General features: G+C 38.9%; 1 protein-coding gene across 2 annotated transcripts in view; it reads left to right on the top strand.

The window, feature by feature from the left end:
• PARL (presenilin associated rhomboid like) overlaps positions 1 to 14,912 on the top strand; it is a 54,381-nt gene extending 39,469 nt beyond the window's left edge. The window contains exons 8-10 of one of the 2 annotated variants that reach the window (XM_086396378.1): positions 11,981 to 12,082; positions 12,220 to 12,317; positions 14,589 to 14,912. In XM_086396378.1, coding sequence (XP_086252504.1) covers positions 11,981 to 12,082; positions 12,220 to 12,317; positions 14,589 to 14,700 — 312 coding nt within the window. In that variant the 3' untranslated portion in view covers positions 14,701 to 14,912. The remainder of the gene's footprint in view (positions 1 to 11,980; positions 12,083 to 12,219; positions 12,318 to 14,588) is intronic. The other variant, XM_086396384.1, reaches the window with a different exon arrangement.
• Positions 14,913 to 14,914: the final 2 nt, after the last annotated feature.

The following is a 14,914-nucleotide window of genomic DNA, read 5'->3' as shown; positions in this document are numbered from 1 at the left end:
AGCAAGAATATTGACTAGATTTTGGTAAGGATTTTGTTAGAGCCGTGCATGTTCTGAATCTTATTTAAAAATGGAATTTCTAACTAGTTATTGGCAGGAAGCTTTTCAAATTTTCTGATTTTCAAAAGTTTGTTTGCTGCTAAATATACCCTTAGTCTTGGATGACAAAGATCAATAAAGTATTTATTGTAGGAAGTAGCATATGTAAAAATGTTAGAATTTTTTTCCCTTGAAGTTGTAAATAGTTTTTTGTTAATTTTTAAAAATCTGATTGAAGTATAGTTGATTTACAATGTGTTAATTTCTTCTGTAGACCTAAGTGATTCAGTTATATGTATATACTTTTACATATTCTTTTCCATTATGGTTTATCACAGAATATTGAGTACACTTCCCTTTGCTGTACAGTATGATCTTGTTGTTTATCCATCCTACATATAATAGTTTGTTCTGCTAATCCCAAACTCGTACTCCTTCCCTGCCCTACCTCTTACCCACTTGGCAACCACAAGTCTGTTCTTTATATCTGTGAGCCTGGTTATATTTCATAGGTATGTTGATTTGTGTTGTATGTAGATTCCACATGTTAGTGATGTCATATGGTATTTGTCTTTTTCTCGCTTAGTATGATAATCTTTAGGTCCATCCTTGTTGCTGAAAAATGGCATTATTCATTCTTTTTTATGGCTGAGTAATATTCCACTATACATATGTACCACATCTTCTTTATCCATTCATCTGTCAGTGGACATTTAGGTTGCTTTCATGTCTTGGCTATTTTAAATAGTGCTGCTATGTACATAGTAATGTATATATCTTTTTGAATTATAGTGTTGTCTGGGTGCCCAGAAGTAGCATCGCTGGATCATATGGCAACTCTAGTTTTTTTTGAGTGATCTTCATACTGGTTTCCACAGTGGGTGCACTGATCTACACTCACATCTCCACACCTTCTCTAGCATTTTTTTATCTGTAGACTTCTTAGTGATAGCCGTTATGACCAGTGTGAGATGTTACTCTATTACAGTTTTGATTTGTATTTCTCTAATAATTAGCAGTGTTGAGCATCTTTTCATGTGTCTATTGGCCGTGTGTATTTCTCCTTTGGAAAACTGTCTATTTAGGACTTCTGGCCATTTTTCAATTGGGTTGTTTGGTTTTTTGATATTGTATAAACTGTTTGTATATTTTGGAAATTAAGCCCTTGTCCATCACATCATTTGCAAATAGTTTCTCCCATTCTGTAGGTTGTCTTTTTATGTTTATGGTTTCCTTTGCTGTGCAGAAGCTTGTAAGCTTGATTAGATCCCATTTGCTTATTTGTGTTTTTATTTCTGTTGCCCTGGGAGTCTGACCTAAGAAAACATTGGTATGATTTATGTGAGGGAATGGTCTGCCTATGATCTGGGAGTTTTATGGTATCATATCTTACATTTAAGTCTGTAAGCCCTTTTGAGTTTATTTTTGTGCGTGGTGTGAGGGTATGTTCTAACTTCATTGACTTACGTGCAGCTCTGAGACTTTCTCAGCACCACTTGCTAAAGAGGCTATTTCCTATTTTGTATTCTTGCTTCATTTGTTGAAGGTTAATCGGTCTGTGGGTACCGCCCCCACCTCTCTGTTGTGCTCCATTGAGCTGCATGTCTGTTTTTGGGCCAGTGCTAACACACTGTTTTGATTACTGTGGCTTTGTAGTAGTGTCTGAAGTCTGGAAGGATTACGTCTCCTGCTTTGTTCTTTTTCCTCAGGATTGCTTTGGCAATTCTGTCTTTTATGGTTCCATGTAAATTTTAGGATTATTTGTTCTAGTTCTGTGAAAAATTTCATGGGTAATGTGATAGGGATCTCATTAAATTTGTAGGTTGTTTTAGGTAGTATAGCCATTTAAATAGTATTAATTATTCCAAGCCTAGAGCATGGGATATCTTTCCATTTCTTTGTATCATCTTTAATTTCCTTTATTTTGTAGTTCTGAGCATATATCTTTCACCTCCTCGGTGAGGTTTCTATTATTTTTTATGTGATTTTAAAGGGGATTGTTTGTTTACAGTCTCTGATATTTCATTGTTAATGTAAAAAAAGGCAACTGATTTCTGTATGTTAAACTTGTGTCCTGCTACCTTAACTGAATTCATTTATCAGTTCTAGTAGTTTTTGTGTGGAGTCTTTAGGGTTTTCTATTGATATATATATAGTAGCTTGTCATTTGTGTATAATGACGATTTTACCTCTTCCCTACCAATTTGGATACCTTTTATTTGTTTTTATTGTCTGATTGTTGTGGCTTGGGCTTCCAATACCATGTTGAAAAGAAGTGCTAAGAGTGGGCATCCTGGTCTTGTTCCAGATTTTAGCAGGAAGGCTTTCAGCTTTTCACCATTGAGTATTATATTGGCTGTGGGTTTGTCATAAATAGCGTTTATTATGTTATGTTCCCTCTGTACTAATTTTTGTAAGGGTTTTTATCACGAGTGAATGTTAAAATGTATCAGATGCTTTTTCTGTATCTGTTGAGATGGTCCTGTGGTTTTTGTCTTTTCTCTTGTTGATGTGTGTTACATTGACCGATTTGCATATATTGAACCCTCCTTGTGACCTGGGGATGAATCCAGCTTGGTCATGGTGTGTGGCTTTTTTATATGTCGTTGGATTCAGTTTGTTAATATTTTGTTGAGATTTTTTTCGTGTCTATATTTATCAAAGATACTGACCTGTAATTTTCTTTTTTGGTATTGTCTTTGCTTTTGGTATCCGGCTGATGTTGGCTTCATAGAATGTCTTTGGAAGTGTTCCTTTCTCTTTAGTCTTTTGGAAGAGTTTAAGGAGGAGCAGTATTAAGTTCTTCTTTGTATGTTTGGTAGAATTCCCCAGCTAAGCTATCTGGTCCTGGAGTTTTGTTTCAGGGATTTTTCTTTAAATTTTAGATTCTGTTTCATTTCTAGCGATTGTTCTGTTCAAATTATTTATTTCTTCTTGATTCAGTTTTGGTAGACTGTATGTTTCTAGAAAGTTGTCCGTTTTTTTCTAGATTGTCAAATTTCTTGGCATATATTTGTTCATAGTATTCTCTTAATGGCTTTTTGTGTTTCTGTGGTATCAGTTAGGATTTTTCCTCTTGTATTTCTCATTTTGTTTATTTGGATCTTTGCTCCTTTCTTCTTGGTGAGCCTGACCAGAAATTTGTCAGTGTTGTTTACCCTGGCAAAGAACCCGGTGTTTACTGTGTTGGTTTTTTTTCCCCTGTTATCTCTATTTTATTTATTTCCTCTCTGATCTTTAATGTCTGCTTACTTCTGCTAGCTTGAGGTTTTGTTTGTTCTTTTTCACATTCTTTTGGGTGGTGGGTTAGGATTGAGGTTATTTGAGATTTTTCTTGTGTCTTAAAGAAGGCATTGTATTGCTGTGAACTTCCCTCTAAGAGCTGCTTTTGCTGCATCCCATAGATTTTGTATGGTTGTGTTTATAAATAGTTTATCATTGGCTGAATTTGCATACCAATATTATGATAATCTGCTTGCTGTAACTTCATTGATTTAGCTTATCACTGATCTAAACTATACATAAACTGATTTCTCATGCTGAGTTAGGAGAGTATCTTCAGTCTCTTTCCTATAAAGTTGCAAGTGAAGCAAAATGATAGCTAGTGCAGATTCATTTGGCATTTCATTTTGACTTATCTATAGTGTTCTGGAAGGACAGGGAAGCCTGGTGTGCTGCAGCCCACGGGGTCACAGAGTTGGATAGGACTTAGTGACTGAACACCAATAGTGTTCTGGAGTCTATCTCTTTGTATAACTTTTTAACCTCTGCTCTGGGTACTACAATCTGTGTATATCACTACCACAATCTACTTGTGGTATCATTTTACCAGTTTGAGTGAAGTGAGCCTTATCTCACTTTTTGCCCCATACCTTCTCCAGATTTTAATTGTCTTAAATATTTCCTCTGCATACATTTATGATTTTTGCTTCAACCAATAAATATGAGTTAGACAATTCCAAGACAGAAGGACAGTCTATTGTATTTACACATAATTTTTTACTTTTTCCCTGATTCGTTCTTTCTGATGTTCGAAGATGTCCTCCTCTTGTCATTTCATTGTGTAGAAAACTTCTCTTAGCCATTCCTTCAGCCCCTAGCCAGTTAGGTCTGCTGTGACGGATTCTCAAGTTTTCTTTGTTCTGAGAGTGTTTTAATTTCCGTTTCATTGTTTTTTCTTCCCTTCATTTCTGAAGGATATTTTCATTGGATATAAAACTCCAGGCTCAGTTCTTTCAGCAATTGAAAAATGTTGTGCCACTTTTTTTTTTTTGACCTCCATAGTCTCTGAAGAGAAATTCTTTGTTGTTCAAGTAGCTTTTCCCCTTGTAGGTAAGATGTCATTTTCTAGTACCACTTTCTAGACCTTTTCCTTTGTCTTTACTTTCAGAAGTTTGACTGTGTGTCTTGTCATGGACATCTGTGTTTATCTTGTGTGTGGTTCGCTCAGTTTCTTGAATATTTAGGTTTATGTTTTTGGGAGTTGGTCAGCCGTTTCTTCAGATACCTTTTCTGCCTTGCCCTTTTTCTTCTCTCTTTCTAGGGCTCTGACATGATGTTAGATAGTTTATTATCCCTAAAACCTCAGTAACTTTTTTTAAAGTCTGTTTTTTCTCTGTGGTTCAGATTGGGTAATTGCTATTCTGTCTCAAGGTAACTGATTAATTATTTCTGTCCTTTCCATTCTTCTTGAGCCATTTGTTGTTTTTATTTAAGTTATTACAGTTTTTAGTTTTCATTTTTCTTGATACCTTCTATTTCTTTGAGCCTTTCTATTTCTATGCTGTTTCTTTTTTAACTTGTTTAAAGCATGTTTGTGATTGCTTGTTGAACCACTTTTATGATGGCTGCTTTAAAATGCTTGTTAAATAATTCTAACATCTGTGTCAACTTGATGGTTGGTATCTATTGATTGTCTTTTCTCATTTGAGTTGAGATTTTTCTGGTTCTTGGTGTAATGGGTGACTTTAATTTTGATTTATTTTTTTGGCCAGGACATGCTACTTGGGAGATCTTAGATCCCCGACGAAAGATTGAACCTGGGCCACGACACTGAAAGTGTTGAGTCCTAACCACTGGAGCTGCAAGGAATTCCCTGATAAGTGATTTTTAAGTGAAACCTGGACATTTTGGATATTACATTATGAGACTCTAATCTTAATTAAATCTGTGTGGCAGGCCTCCTCTGACAGTGCTCTGATCACTAGTGCCGGGTGAGGTTGGTAGTCCAGGTTCCCCACTCCAGCTCCTTTGACAGTGGCGGGGAAGGGCTCTTGTTGCTGCAGGGTGGGGAGTTCTGGCTCCTCAGTAGACCTCTGCTAATACCACTCTGTCTAGGAGGAGCAAGAGTGCCTTATTACTGCTGCGTGAGTGACCTCCACTGACACCACCCTGTCAGAGGGTGGGGTGCCTTGTTAGTCTTTAAGAATGGAAGTCCAGACTCCACTCAGCTTTTGCTGATGGGGATCAGGCCGTGGTTGTTTCTGTTGTGTTTGTCTGGAGTAGAGTGGTTGTTGTCTGAAAACTTTTCTGTCTTGCTAGACTGCTTTCTTGCTCCTTTGGCTAGAGTGAGCGTTTTTGGGTACAGACCTATTTTGTTTGAGTTCATTGGTGTTTCCAGGTTGTGAGCTTCGCCAGGGCCCAGTCTGAGCAGCATGAGGCCAAAAAAAAACTCACCACTATGTTGTTCCTTGGCTCCTAAGGTTTCTAGCTGGGCTGCTTTCCTTTCTCAGCTTTTCAGAGTTTTTTTTTTACTTGTTTTACATAAAACACCTGGGGTTTTTAGCAGCATGTAGCTTGCAGAAGCAAAAGGCTTCTTAAAGCAAATTGATTTAAAATTCATAGTTAAAATCACCCACAAAAAGCTTTTATATGATAACATACATGAAGATTAAATAAAGAAAAATACTTAGGAAAATTGGTTTCCTGAGTTGACCTTTATGCATATCACTTTTCACTTTCATGCATTGGAGAAGGAAATGGCAACCCACTCCAGTGTTCTTGCCTGGAGAATCCCAGGGATGGGGGAGGCTGGTGGGCTGACGTCTATGGGGTCGCACAGAGTCGGACACAACTGAAGTGACTTGGCAGCAGCATAGGCTATATAATCAAGTTATGAGTGGAGAATAAAAGATCCTTACCTCTAACCAAGGAGGCAGACTTCTAGGGTCTATATGGGTTTGGGTTCATGACTCCCTGAAAGATTTGTTCTGGCTAGAAGTTCAACATCTGCCCCCATAATCTATTAGCATGGTGGTGGTTCAGTCACTAAGTCATATCTGACTCTTGCAACCCCATGGACTGTAGCCCACCAGGCTCCTCTGTCCATGGGATTCTCTAGGCAAGAATACTGGAGGTGGGTTGCCAGTTCCTTCTCCAATCTATCAGCATATACTATATTAAAAAGAGGGGATGTCAGTGTCACTGAGAATTTGAAAGTTAAAGAGTAACCCCTCACCTTTCATGCCTTATAGCAGATATGTAACTTATGTATCCTAGATTTTTAAATAAAGCCTTACAAAGTCAGCAAAACTCAGAAGAAATCAGGTTGAGACCTTATTTTCTGAGAAAGGAAAAAAACCCAGTAAAATTAAACTTTCTCTCCAGTGAAACAAACATAACGTGGTTAGCTGAATTTAAAGACGAGCATTAAAATCCTATACCATCTAAATTGCTTCCCCATTGTTGTTTGTTCAGTTGCTCAGTCGTGTCTGACTCTTTGTAGTTCCATGAACAGTAGCACGCCAGGCTTCCCTGTCCTTCACAGTCTCCCAGAGTTTGCTAGACTCATGTCTATTGAGTCGGTGATGCTGTCTCTGTCGCCCCCTTCTCCTGCCCCCAATCCCTCCCAGCATCAGGATCTTTTCCAGTGATTTCACCCTTCATGTCAGGTGACAGTGTTGGAGCTTCAGCATCAGTCCTTCCAGTGAATATTCAGGATTGATTTCCTTTAGGATGGACTGGTTGGATCTCCTTGCAGTCCAAGGGACTCTCAAGAGTCTTCTCCAACACCACGCTCAAAAGCATCCATTCTTTGGCACTAAGCTTTCTTGTGGTCCAACTCTCACATCCATACATGACAACTGGAAAAACCATAGCTTTGACTAGATGGACCTTTGTTGGCAAAGTGATGTCTCTGCTTTTCAATATGCTGTCTAGGTCTGTCATAGCTTTCCTACCAAGGAGCAAGCGTCTTTTAATTTCATGGCTGCAGTCACCATCTGTAGTGATTTTGGAGCCCAAGAAATTAAAATCTGTCACTGTTTCCATTCTTTCCCCATCTGTGTGTCATGAAGTGTTGAGACCAGATGCCATGATCATAGTTTTTTGAATGTTGAGTTTTAAGCCAGCTTTTTCACTCTTCTCTTTCACTTTAAAGAGGCACTTCAGTTCCTCTTTGCTTTCTGCCATAGGGGTGGTGTCATCTGCATATCAGAGGTTATTGATATTTGTCCCAGCAATCTTGATTCCAGCTTGTGCTTCATCCAGTCTGGCATTTTGCATGACATACTCTACTTATAAGTTAAATAAGCAGAGTGACAGTATACAGCCTTGACGTACTCATTCCCAATTTGGAACCAGTCCGTTGTTCCATGTCCATTTCTAACTGTTGCTTTTTGACCTGCATACAAGTTTCTCAGGAGGCAGGTAAGGTGATCTGCCTTAAAGAGATTCCCATCTCTTTAAGTTTAAGAAAATTTAAGAATTTTCCACAGTTTGTTGTGATCCATACAGTCAAAGGCTTTAGCATAGTCAATAAAGCAGAAGTAGATGTTTTTCTGGAATTCCCTTGCTTTTTCTATGATCCAACGGATGTTAGCAGTTTGATCTCTGGTTCCTCTGCCTTTTCTAAATCCAGCTTGTACATCTGGAAATTCTTGGTTCATGTACTGTTGAAGCCTAGCTTGAAGGATTTTGAGCATTACCTTGCTAGCATGTGAAATGAGTGCAATTGTGCAGTAGTTTGAACAGTTTTTGGCATTGCCCTTCTTTGGGATTGGAATGAAAACTGACCTTTTCCAGTCCTGTGGCCACTGCTGAGTTTTCCAAATTTTCTGGCATATCGAGTACAGCACTTTAACAGCATCATCTTCTAGGATTGGAAATAGCTCAGCTGGAATTCCATCACCTCCACTAGCTTTGGTTTGTAGTAATGCTTTCTAAGGCTCATTTGACTTTGCACTCCAGGATGTCTGGCTGTAGGTTAGTGTCACACCTTCGTGGTTTTGTGGGTCATTAAGACCTTATTTGTACAGTTCTTCTGTGTATTCTTGCCACCTCTTCTTAATATCTTCTGCTTCTGTTAGGTCTGTACCATTTTTGTCCTTTATTGTGCCCATTTTCTATGAAATGTTCCCTTGGTATCTATAATTTTCTTGAAGAGATCTCTAGTCTTTCCCATTCTGTTTTCCTGTCTTTCTTTGCATTGTTCACTTAAGAAGACTGTACCTTTCCGTGCTATTCTTTGAAACTCTGCATTCAGATGGGTATATCTTACCTTTCCTCCTTTGCCTTTTGCTTCTCTACCTAGTTGCTTGTAAGCCCTCCTCAGCAACCATTTTGCCTCTTTGCATTGCTTTTTCTTGGAGATGATTTTGGTCACCACCTCCTGTACAGTGTTAACAAACCTCCTTCCATAGTTCTTCAAGCAATCTGTCTACCAGACCTAATCCCTTGAATCTATTTGTCACTTCCACTGTTAATCATAAGGGAGTTGATTTAGGTCATATTTGAATGGCCTAGTGGTTTTCCCTACTTTCTTCAATATAAGTCTGTATTTTGTAATAAGAAGCTCATGATCTGGGCCAACTTCCAGTTTTGTTTTTGCTGACTGTATAGAGCTTCTCCGTCTTCGATTGCAAAGAATATTATTAATCCAATTTCAGTATTGACCATCTGGTGATGTCCATGTGTAGAGTTGTCTCTTGTGTTGGAAAAGGGTGTTTTCTATGACCAGTGCATTCTCTTGGTAAAACTCTGTTAGCCTTTGCTTCATTTTGTACTCCAGGGCCAAATTTGGCTGTTACCCCAGGTGTCTTTTGCCTTCCTATGTTTGCATTCCAGGCCCTTAGGATGAAAAGAACATCTTTTTTTGGTGTCAGACGGTCTTCATAGAACCATCCAGTTTCATCATCTTCAGCATTAGTGGCTGGGGCACAGACTTGGATAATTGTGATGTTGAATGGTTTGCCTTGAAAATGAATGGAGCACCCAAGTACTGCATTTCAGTCTCTTTCATTGACTGTGAGGACTACTCCATTTCTTCTGAGGGATTCTTCCTTCTTTATCAACGATTATTTTCTTCATCTAAAGTGCTCATTGTTTTGTTTAGTTGCTAAGTCATGTCCAGCTCCTTTGCGACCCCATGGACTGTAGCCCACCAGGCTCCTCTATCCATGGGATTTCCCAGGGAAGAATACTAGAGGGGGCTGCCATTGCCTTTGTAGGGGAATCTTCCCGACCCCGGGGTTGAATGCAGGACAGCTGCATTGCAGGCCTTTGCAGTTCCAGCGGATTCTTCACTGCCGAGCCACCTGGCAAGCCTGAAGTGCTCATTACAGAAATTTCAATAGTAAAGAAAAGTCTTAATAGCCATTCTTTGTAAAGCCAGTTTTTTTGTGACTGTAACTTATTGTACTTATTATTTTAAAGATAGACAGTCCCATTATCCTTCTAAAATTTTCTCAAAGTGACCTTTATCTATACAGATTTAAAAGTATTTATGTGTCTGAATAAATGGCAACTTGCTTTTTATTTTTTTAAATGATATTTTATTGTATTTATTTTTTGGTTGTACTGCACAGCTAGCGAGATCTTAGTTCCACAACCAGGGATCAAACCCTGACCCCTGGCAGTAGAAGCGTAGATTCTTAACCACCGGGCCACCAGGGAATTCTCACAACTTGCTGTTTAGGAAAATGTTTGGCCTACTCTATGCAGAGATTCTTTATTTTCACCTTTTTTAGTTAGAAGCTTTCAATGAAAATGGACCTCCCCCCCTTAAAAAAAAAAAAAAAAAAAGGCTGTGGAAATGGTCCAGCTTTTAGGAGAGCAAAGAGACAGGACAACTATATGCAATAAATGGGGGAAAACAGCCACAAGGTCACTAGTGGAACAATTAACAAAACTGGAATATGTTCTGTAGATTAAATGAAAATATTGTATCAATATAAAATTTCTTGAAATTGAGAACTATTTTGTAGGATATATTAATATAAGGAAGTATACGCTGAAGTATTTAGGAGTAAAAGGGTCTGATATATGCCACCTACTCTCAAATGTTTCAGGATAAAAAAGTATAGAGAGAAAATAAGTGAAATGTGGCAGAATGTTAAAAGTTAAACCTGGTTCAGGAGTATTTTGAAGTTTTCTTCAAAGTGAAACACAGACCTAAATGTAAAACCTAAGATAAAAACTTATAGAAGAAAACATAGAAAAAACTCACTGTGATCTCACATTAGACAAAGACTTCATAGTTGAGACACCACAAAGCAGGACCCATAAGAAAACAAATGATAATCAGGCTTCATGTAAGCTAAAAGTTTACACTCTTCCAAAGACAGTGTTAAAAGATAAGATAACATGCTAAAAGAAAATATTTGCCTGTCAGAAATCTGATAAAAGATGTGAGTCAAACTATATAAAGAAATTATAGAATGGGCAAAAGTTTGAACAGATGCTTCAAAGAAGGTATGAGTAACAAATAACCACAAGAAAAGATGAACGTCATTCATCATTAGGAAAATGAAAATAAAACCCACACTGATATCTCATCACTATATCTCAAAGATGAATAGATCATCCCAGGTGCTGGTGAGGACGTGGAGAAACTGGAGTCTCATGTAATGCTGATAGAGAAAAAAAACAGTAATACCACTTTGGAAAAGTTTGGCGGTTGCCAGACTCCCCATCATAGCTGATCATGCTTTGTTGCTTTTACTATTTTAGTCTTTCATGCCAGTCTGTCAGCTCCATTAAGGCAGGAGTTGTTGACTTTATTCCCTCTGTATCCTCAGTGTCTAGCATAGGGTCCCACTGTTTGAATGAATCATGATCTTGAGATTTAATGTAAACAAGGGATTATGATCCAGTTTCTCAGTTATTGTACCATCCAGAGCAATTGGTAACATGTGTGACATTAAGAAAGTTTAGTTAAATTATCATAATTTATCCAGCAGGTATTTCATAGCCATCATCAATTTAAATTATGAAGATTTGTAGCAATGTGGAAAAACACTATAGATGATAAAACTGTATAGCGATTATAATTTCAGTTATAACAAGAGATGGTTGACTTACTGGTCATAAGGTTGTGAAGTTTTGATTATTTTTATTCTCAGATACAAGGTTGTGAAGGAAAGTGCTTCTCAAGCAGGCAGATGCATGTGTGTCCCTGGGAGGATTCTGTGAGGGGTGGGTCATGGAGAGCCACGGGACAAATTTGGCGTGCTTTCCTGGAGCAGAACATTTGTCAAATTCTTTTAAGGAAAATATTTAGTGTTATGAAATAGGATACAAAGTTCACATGAGTTATGATAAAGCATTAAATTTGGGAAGAATTGCACACATGTGCGTATCGGGAGAAATCATGCTCACTCGCTGATTGAAGGAGTTCTCTTGAGGTTTGAGAAGTCCATTTTTAGTGTCTAAATATGGTGATGCATGTGACACAGTAACAAGGTTCCTGAAGTTTGTCAAGTGCTGACACTGTTACATCTTACTGCCTGTAGGTAGTCCCTGCCAGGTGGTTACTGTATCCTGGGCATGGGGCCCCTTTGCTTGTTATTTTGTACATGAGTAATGGAAAGCTGTTTAACTCTGTGCTCCCGTAGAAATGTATGGCTGTAAGCTTTCTGGAGGAAGTATTTCTGCTTTAGACTTCGCAGTCCTAAACAGTTGCACAGTTAGAGTTTCACATTTTCCCCTGTGTGTTGGTTTGCAGTCTGGCGCAATCATGACTGTCCTTGCCGCCGTCTGCACTAAGATCCCGGAAGGGAGACTCGCCATCATCTTCCTTCCAATGTTCACGTTCACAGCAGGGAATGTGAGTATTTTTATGACGTGAAGTGCTGGGGACAGGGTGATATTTTTACATTGACTGAATTCTTGCCCTTAAATTAGAAATGTCAATGCTGGAACAATCAAAGTTGTATCAGTTCTGTTCTCTTTTCTGGCTTTCAGGCCCTAAAAGCCATTATTGCCATGGATACAGCAGGAATGATCCTGGGATGGAAATTTTTTGATCATGCAGCACATCTTGGGGGAGCTCTCTTTGGAATGTAAGTCTGAATATGACTGAGTGACATTTCTCTGGTCCTCTCCTTCCCTACCCTGGAGGAAGGCAGAGTAGAGTAGAGCAGTTAGTTCAGGTATGGAAGCAGGGCAGGTAGGGTTGCGAGGGCAAGGAAATCGCAGTGTGGTTTGCTTTGGTCTTGAGCCGCTTCACATGTGCAGTGGGAATGGGAGACTCTTGGCCCTTCTCCTGCCTTGGTCATTTGTAGAGAGAGACCCTCTGTGCTTTTACGCTACCCTTAACCTCATATCACCCCAACTCATGACCTGTCACAGTTCCTAGTCCTTCTTGGATACTGTTCCCCAGCCCCCAGTCTGTGCTGTATTCCTTCCCCTACTCTCCAGCCACCTCTGCCCTGCCCAGTCCCCACCCTGCTGACCTCAGCAGTGCTGGGCAGACGCCCTGAGTGGGTGGAACTCGTCCTCTGCCTGCGGTGAGTGAGCTGGTGCCCGCAGCATGGCTGGAGTAGAGACCAGATGTCATCAGTGAGGAGCATCTGTACCCAGCTCCAAAGCCTTCCCGCCCGTCACACCATAGTGATTACAGTTGTCCTGTAATCTTGTTACAAGATCTCCCACTTGTGGTTCAGGCCTAAAACATAGCAGTGCTGTAGCGACGCCACCATAGAACTTTAGACAGATGAGAGGCCCTTCAGTAGACTGTCTGGTGTGCTGGATCCATGATGGCCCCTGTTTTCTTGCATAAATGTTACCTTTGGCCTTTATTTGATTTTTACTTTATTTCATGACAATGGGAAAACTTAGTTTTTCTTAATTAAAAAAAAAAAAATCTATTCTTAGTGGAGCAGTTTTGCCCAGTAGGCGGTGGAACTAAATGCCATTATGCCATTTATAATTTTCAGTGATGATTAAAGAATAGCATGTGTGAGTTCGAGCTTTAACAGCAGCACATTATAAATAGTAAGAACTGACCTGATATTACAGTATGAGAAACAGAAAGAGTAATGAAAGGGGTTCCGTTTTATGAACTCTAAATTTACCTGTATACTTAAATGTGGACTTGAAGGAGCTTTTCCTCAGCAGTTTTTTATTTTTCTCAACTATAATTAGATGACCTTTTTCTGTTCTGAAAACTGGATCAGGTGCATTTTTAAAGTCCAGGATCTGAAAGGCAGAGGAATCCTTTCTTTTTGCTGTTTCTAATTTCAGCTCCTTTCATTTACTCGATCTCAGTCATATCCAGAATTCATCTTTTCTGACATCTTTAATCTAGATTGAGAAATATTTACAAAATGGTAGAGATTCTATTAGTAACCTTCTGCACATTTCTTTGACTTTATGTCCCTGGAGCACATTTTATGATTTTCACCTTGTACTGCTGCAGTAGTGATAGCTAATGTTTATTGAATATTTACTATGTGCCTAAGCTAAGGTCTAATTTAATACTCTTAAAATCCTGTGAGATATTCCAGCTTGTAGAAAGGAAGCTGTTGAGGGATTGTCCATGGTCACACAGCGAGTCATTGCAGAGCTGGAGTTTCAGACTGAGCACTAGACTGTGATGCTGCTGCCAAGAAGAGGCAGAAGTTAGTTTGAAATATTTTCCTAATTTTAATTTAACCAAATGACCAGTTACGTTTGAACTTAGGAGTATAATCAAAACAATGTACCCATACGATTAAAGTATTTGACTCTTTGCTTGAAATAAGGTTAAAAAGATTTTAGAAGACACTTTATTAATGGAAAGTCCTGACAAGTGTTTTGTTTCTTCTAAGAGTTTTATAATTGCATTTGAATCTTAGGGTGGTCTTCTTTCTCTTGTTTTAAGTTTAGCCATCATTATTAGTAAATTCTGACTCTTGACATTTCTTACACTTGACATAATAAAAAAGAGTCCAGATTTAGAATCAGTCTGACCTGTGAGTGAGTCCTTGATTGACCACTTAGAAGCTGTTAGTGTTTGGGCAAATGACGTTCTTTCAGACTCTATTTCTTCATGTTTGTACATGGGAAGAGCGATAGTACTTTACTTGCGGGGCTGTCGTGAATTAAAAGTAATATGCGTGTGGTGCTTTCGGAGTAGTCACGTTTGGTTCCATTCTACTTCCATCTTTCATATAGTCTGTATATTAAAGGTAAGTCACTGATCTGTGTTAAATAATCAGCTATTTTCATATGCTGGATAGTAGGTGACAGTGGCATTTGGTTTTTAAAATGTCAGCGTGGGATCATGGTGCTTGTTATTTGTATGTCACACTGTTTGAATCTCGGACCTGGTTTGTTCTTCTTCTCCCCAGATGGTATATTACTTACGGTCATGAACTCATTTGGAAGAACAGGGAGCCTCTAGTGAAAATTTGGCATGAAATGAGGACTAACAGCCCCAAAAAAGGAGGTGGCTCTAAGTAACTGGGGCTGGACAATACTGGCGCGTCCGGTCTGTGCTGCCTGAAGGCCCAGGAATGCAGCGGCCCTGGAGTGACCACATCTTTGCTCCTGCCTAGAAGATACTCAGCATCTAGCTTTCCCAGTATTTTAAACTGTCCCCAGAACATGTCTCATTAGAAAGTGAATTATGACAAAGTTGTGAAATAAAGATTTATATCTCTCTAGTTTGTAAACA

This window comes from Bos grunniens, chromosome 1, assembly GCF_055505025.1.
Source record: "Bos grunniens cultivar Pamir isolate PY7600 chromosome 1, Bosgru_T2T1.0, whole genome shotgun sequence".
Classification (NCBI taxonomy): domain Eukaryota; kingdom Metazoa; phylum Chordata; class Mammalia; order Artiodactyla; family Bovidae; genus Bos; species Bos grunniens.
The sequence above is the reverse complement of the archived record's forward strand: the minus strand, read 5'-3'. Positions and strand labels throughout refer to the sequence as shown.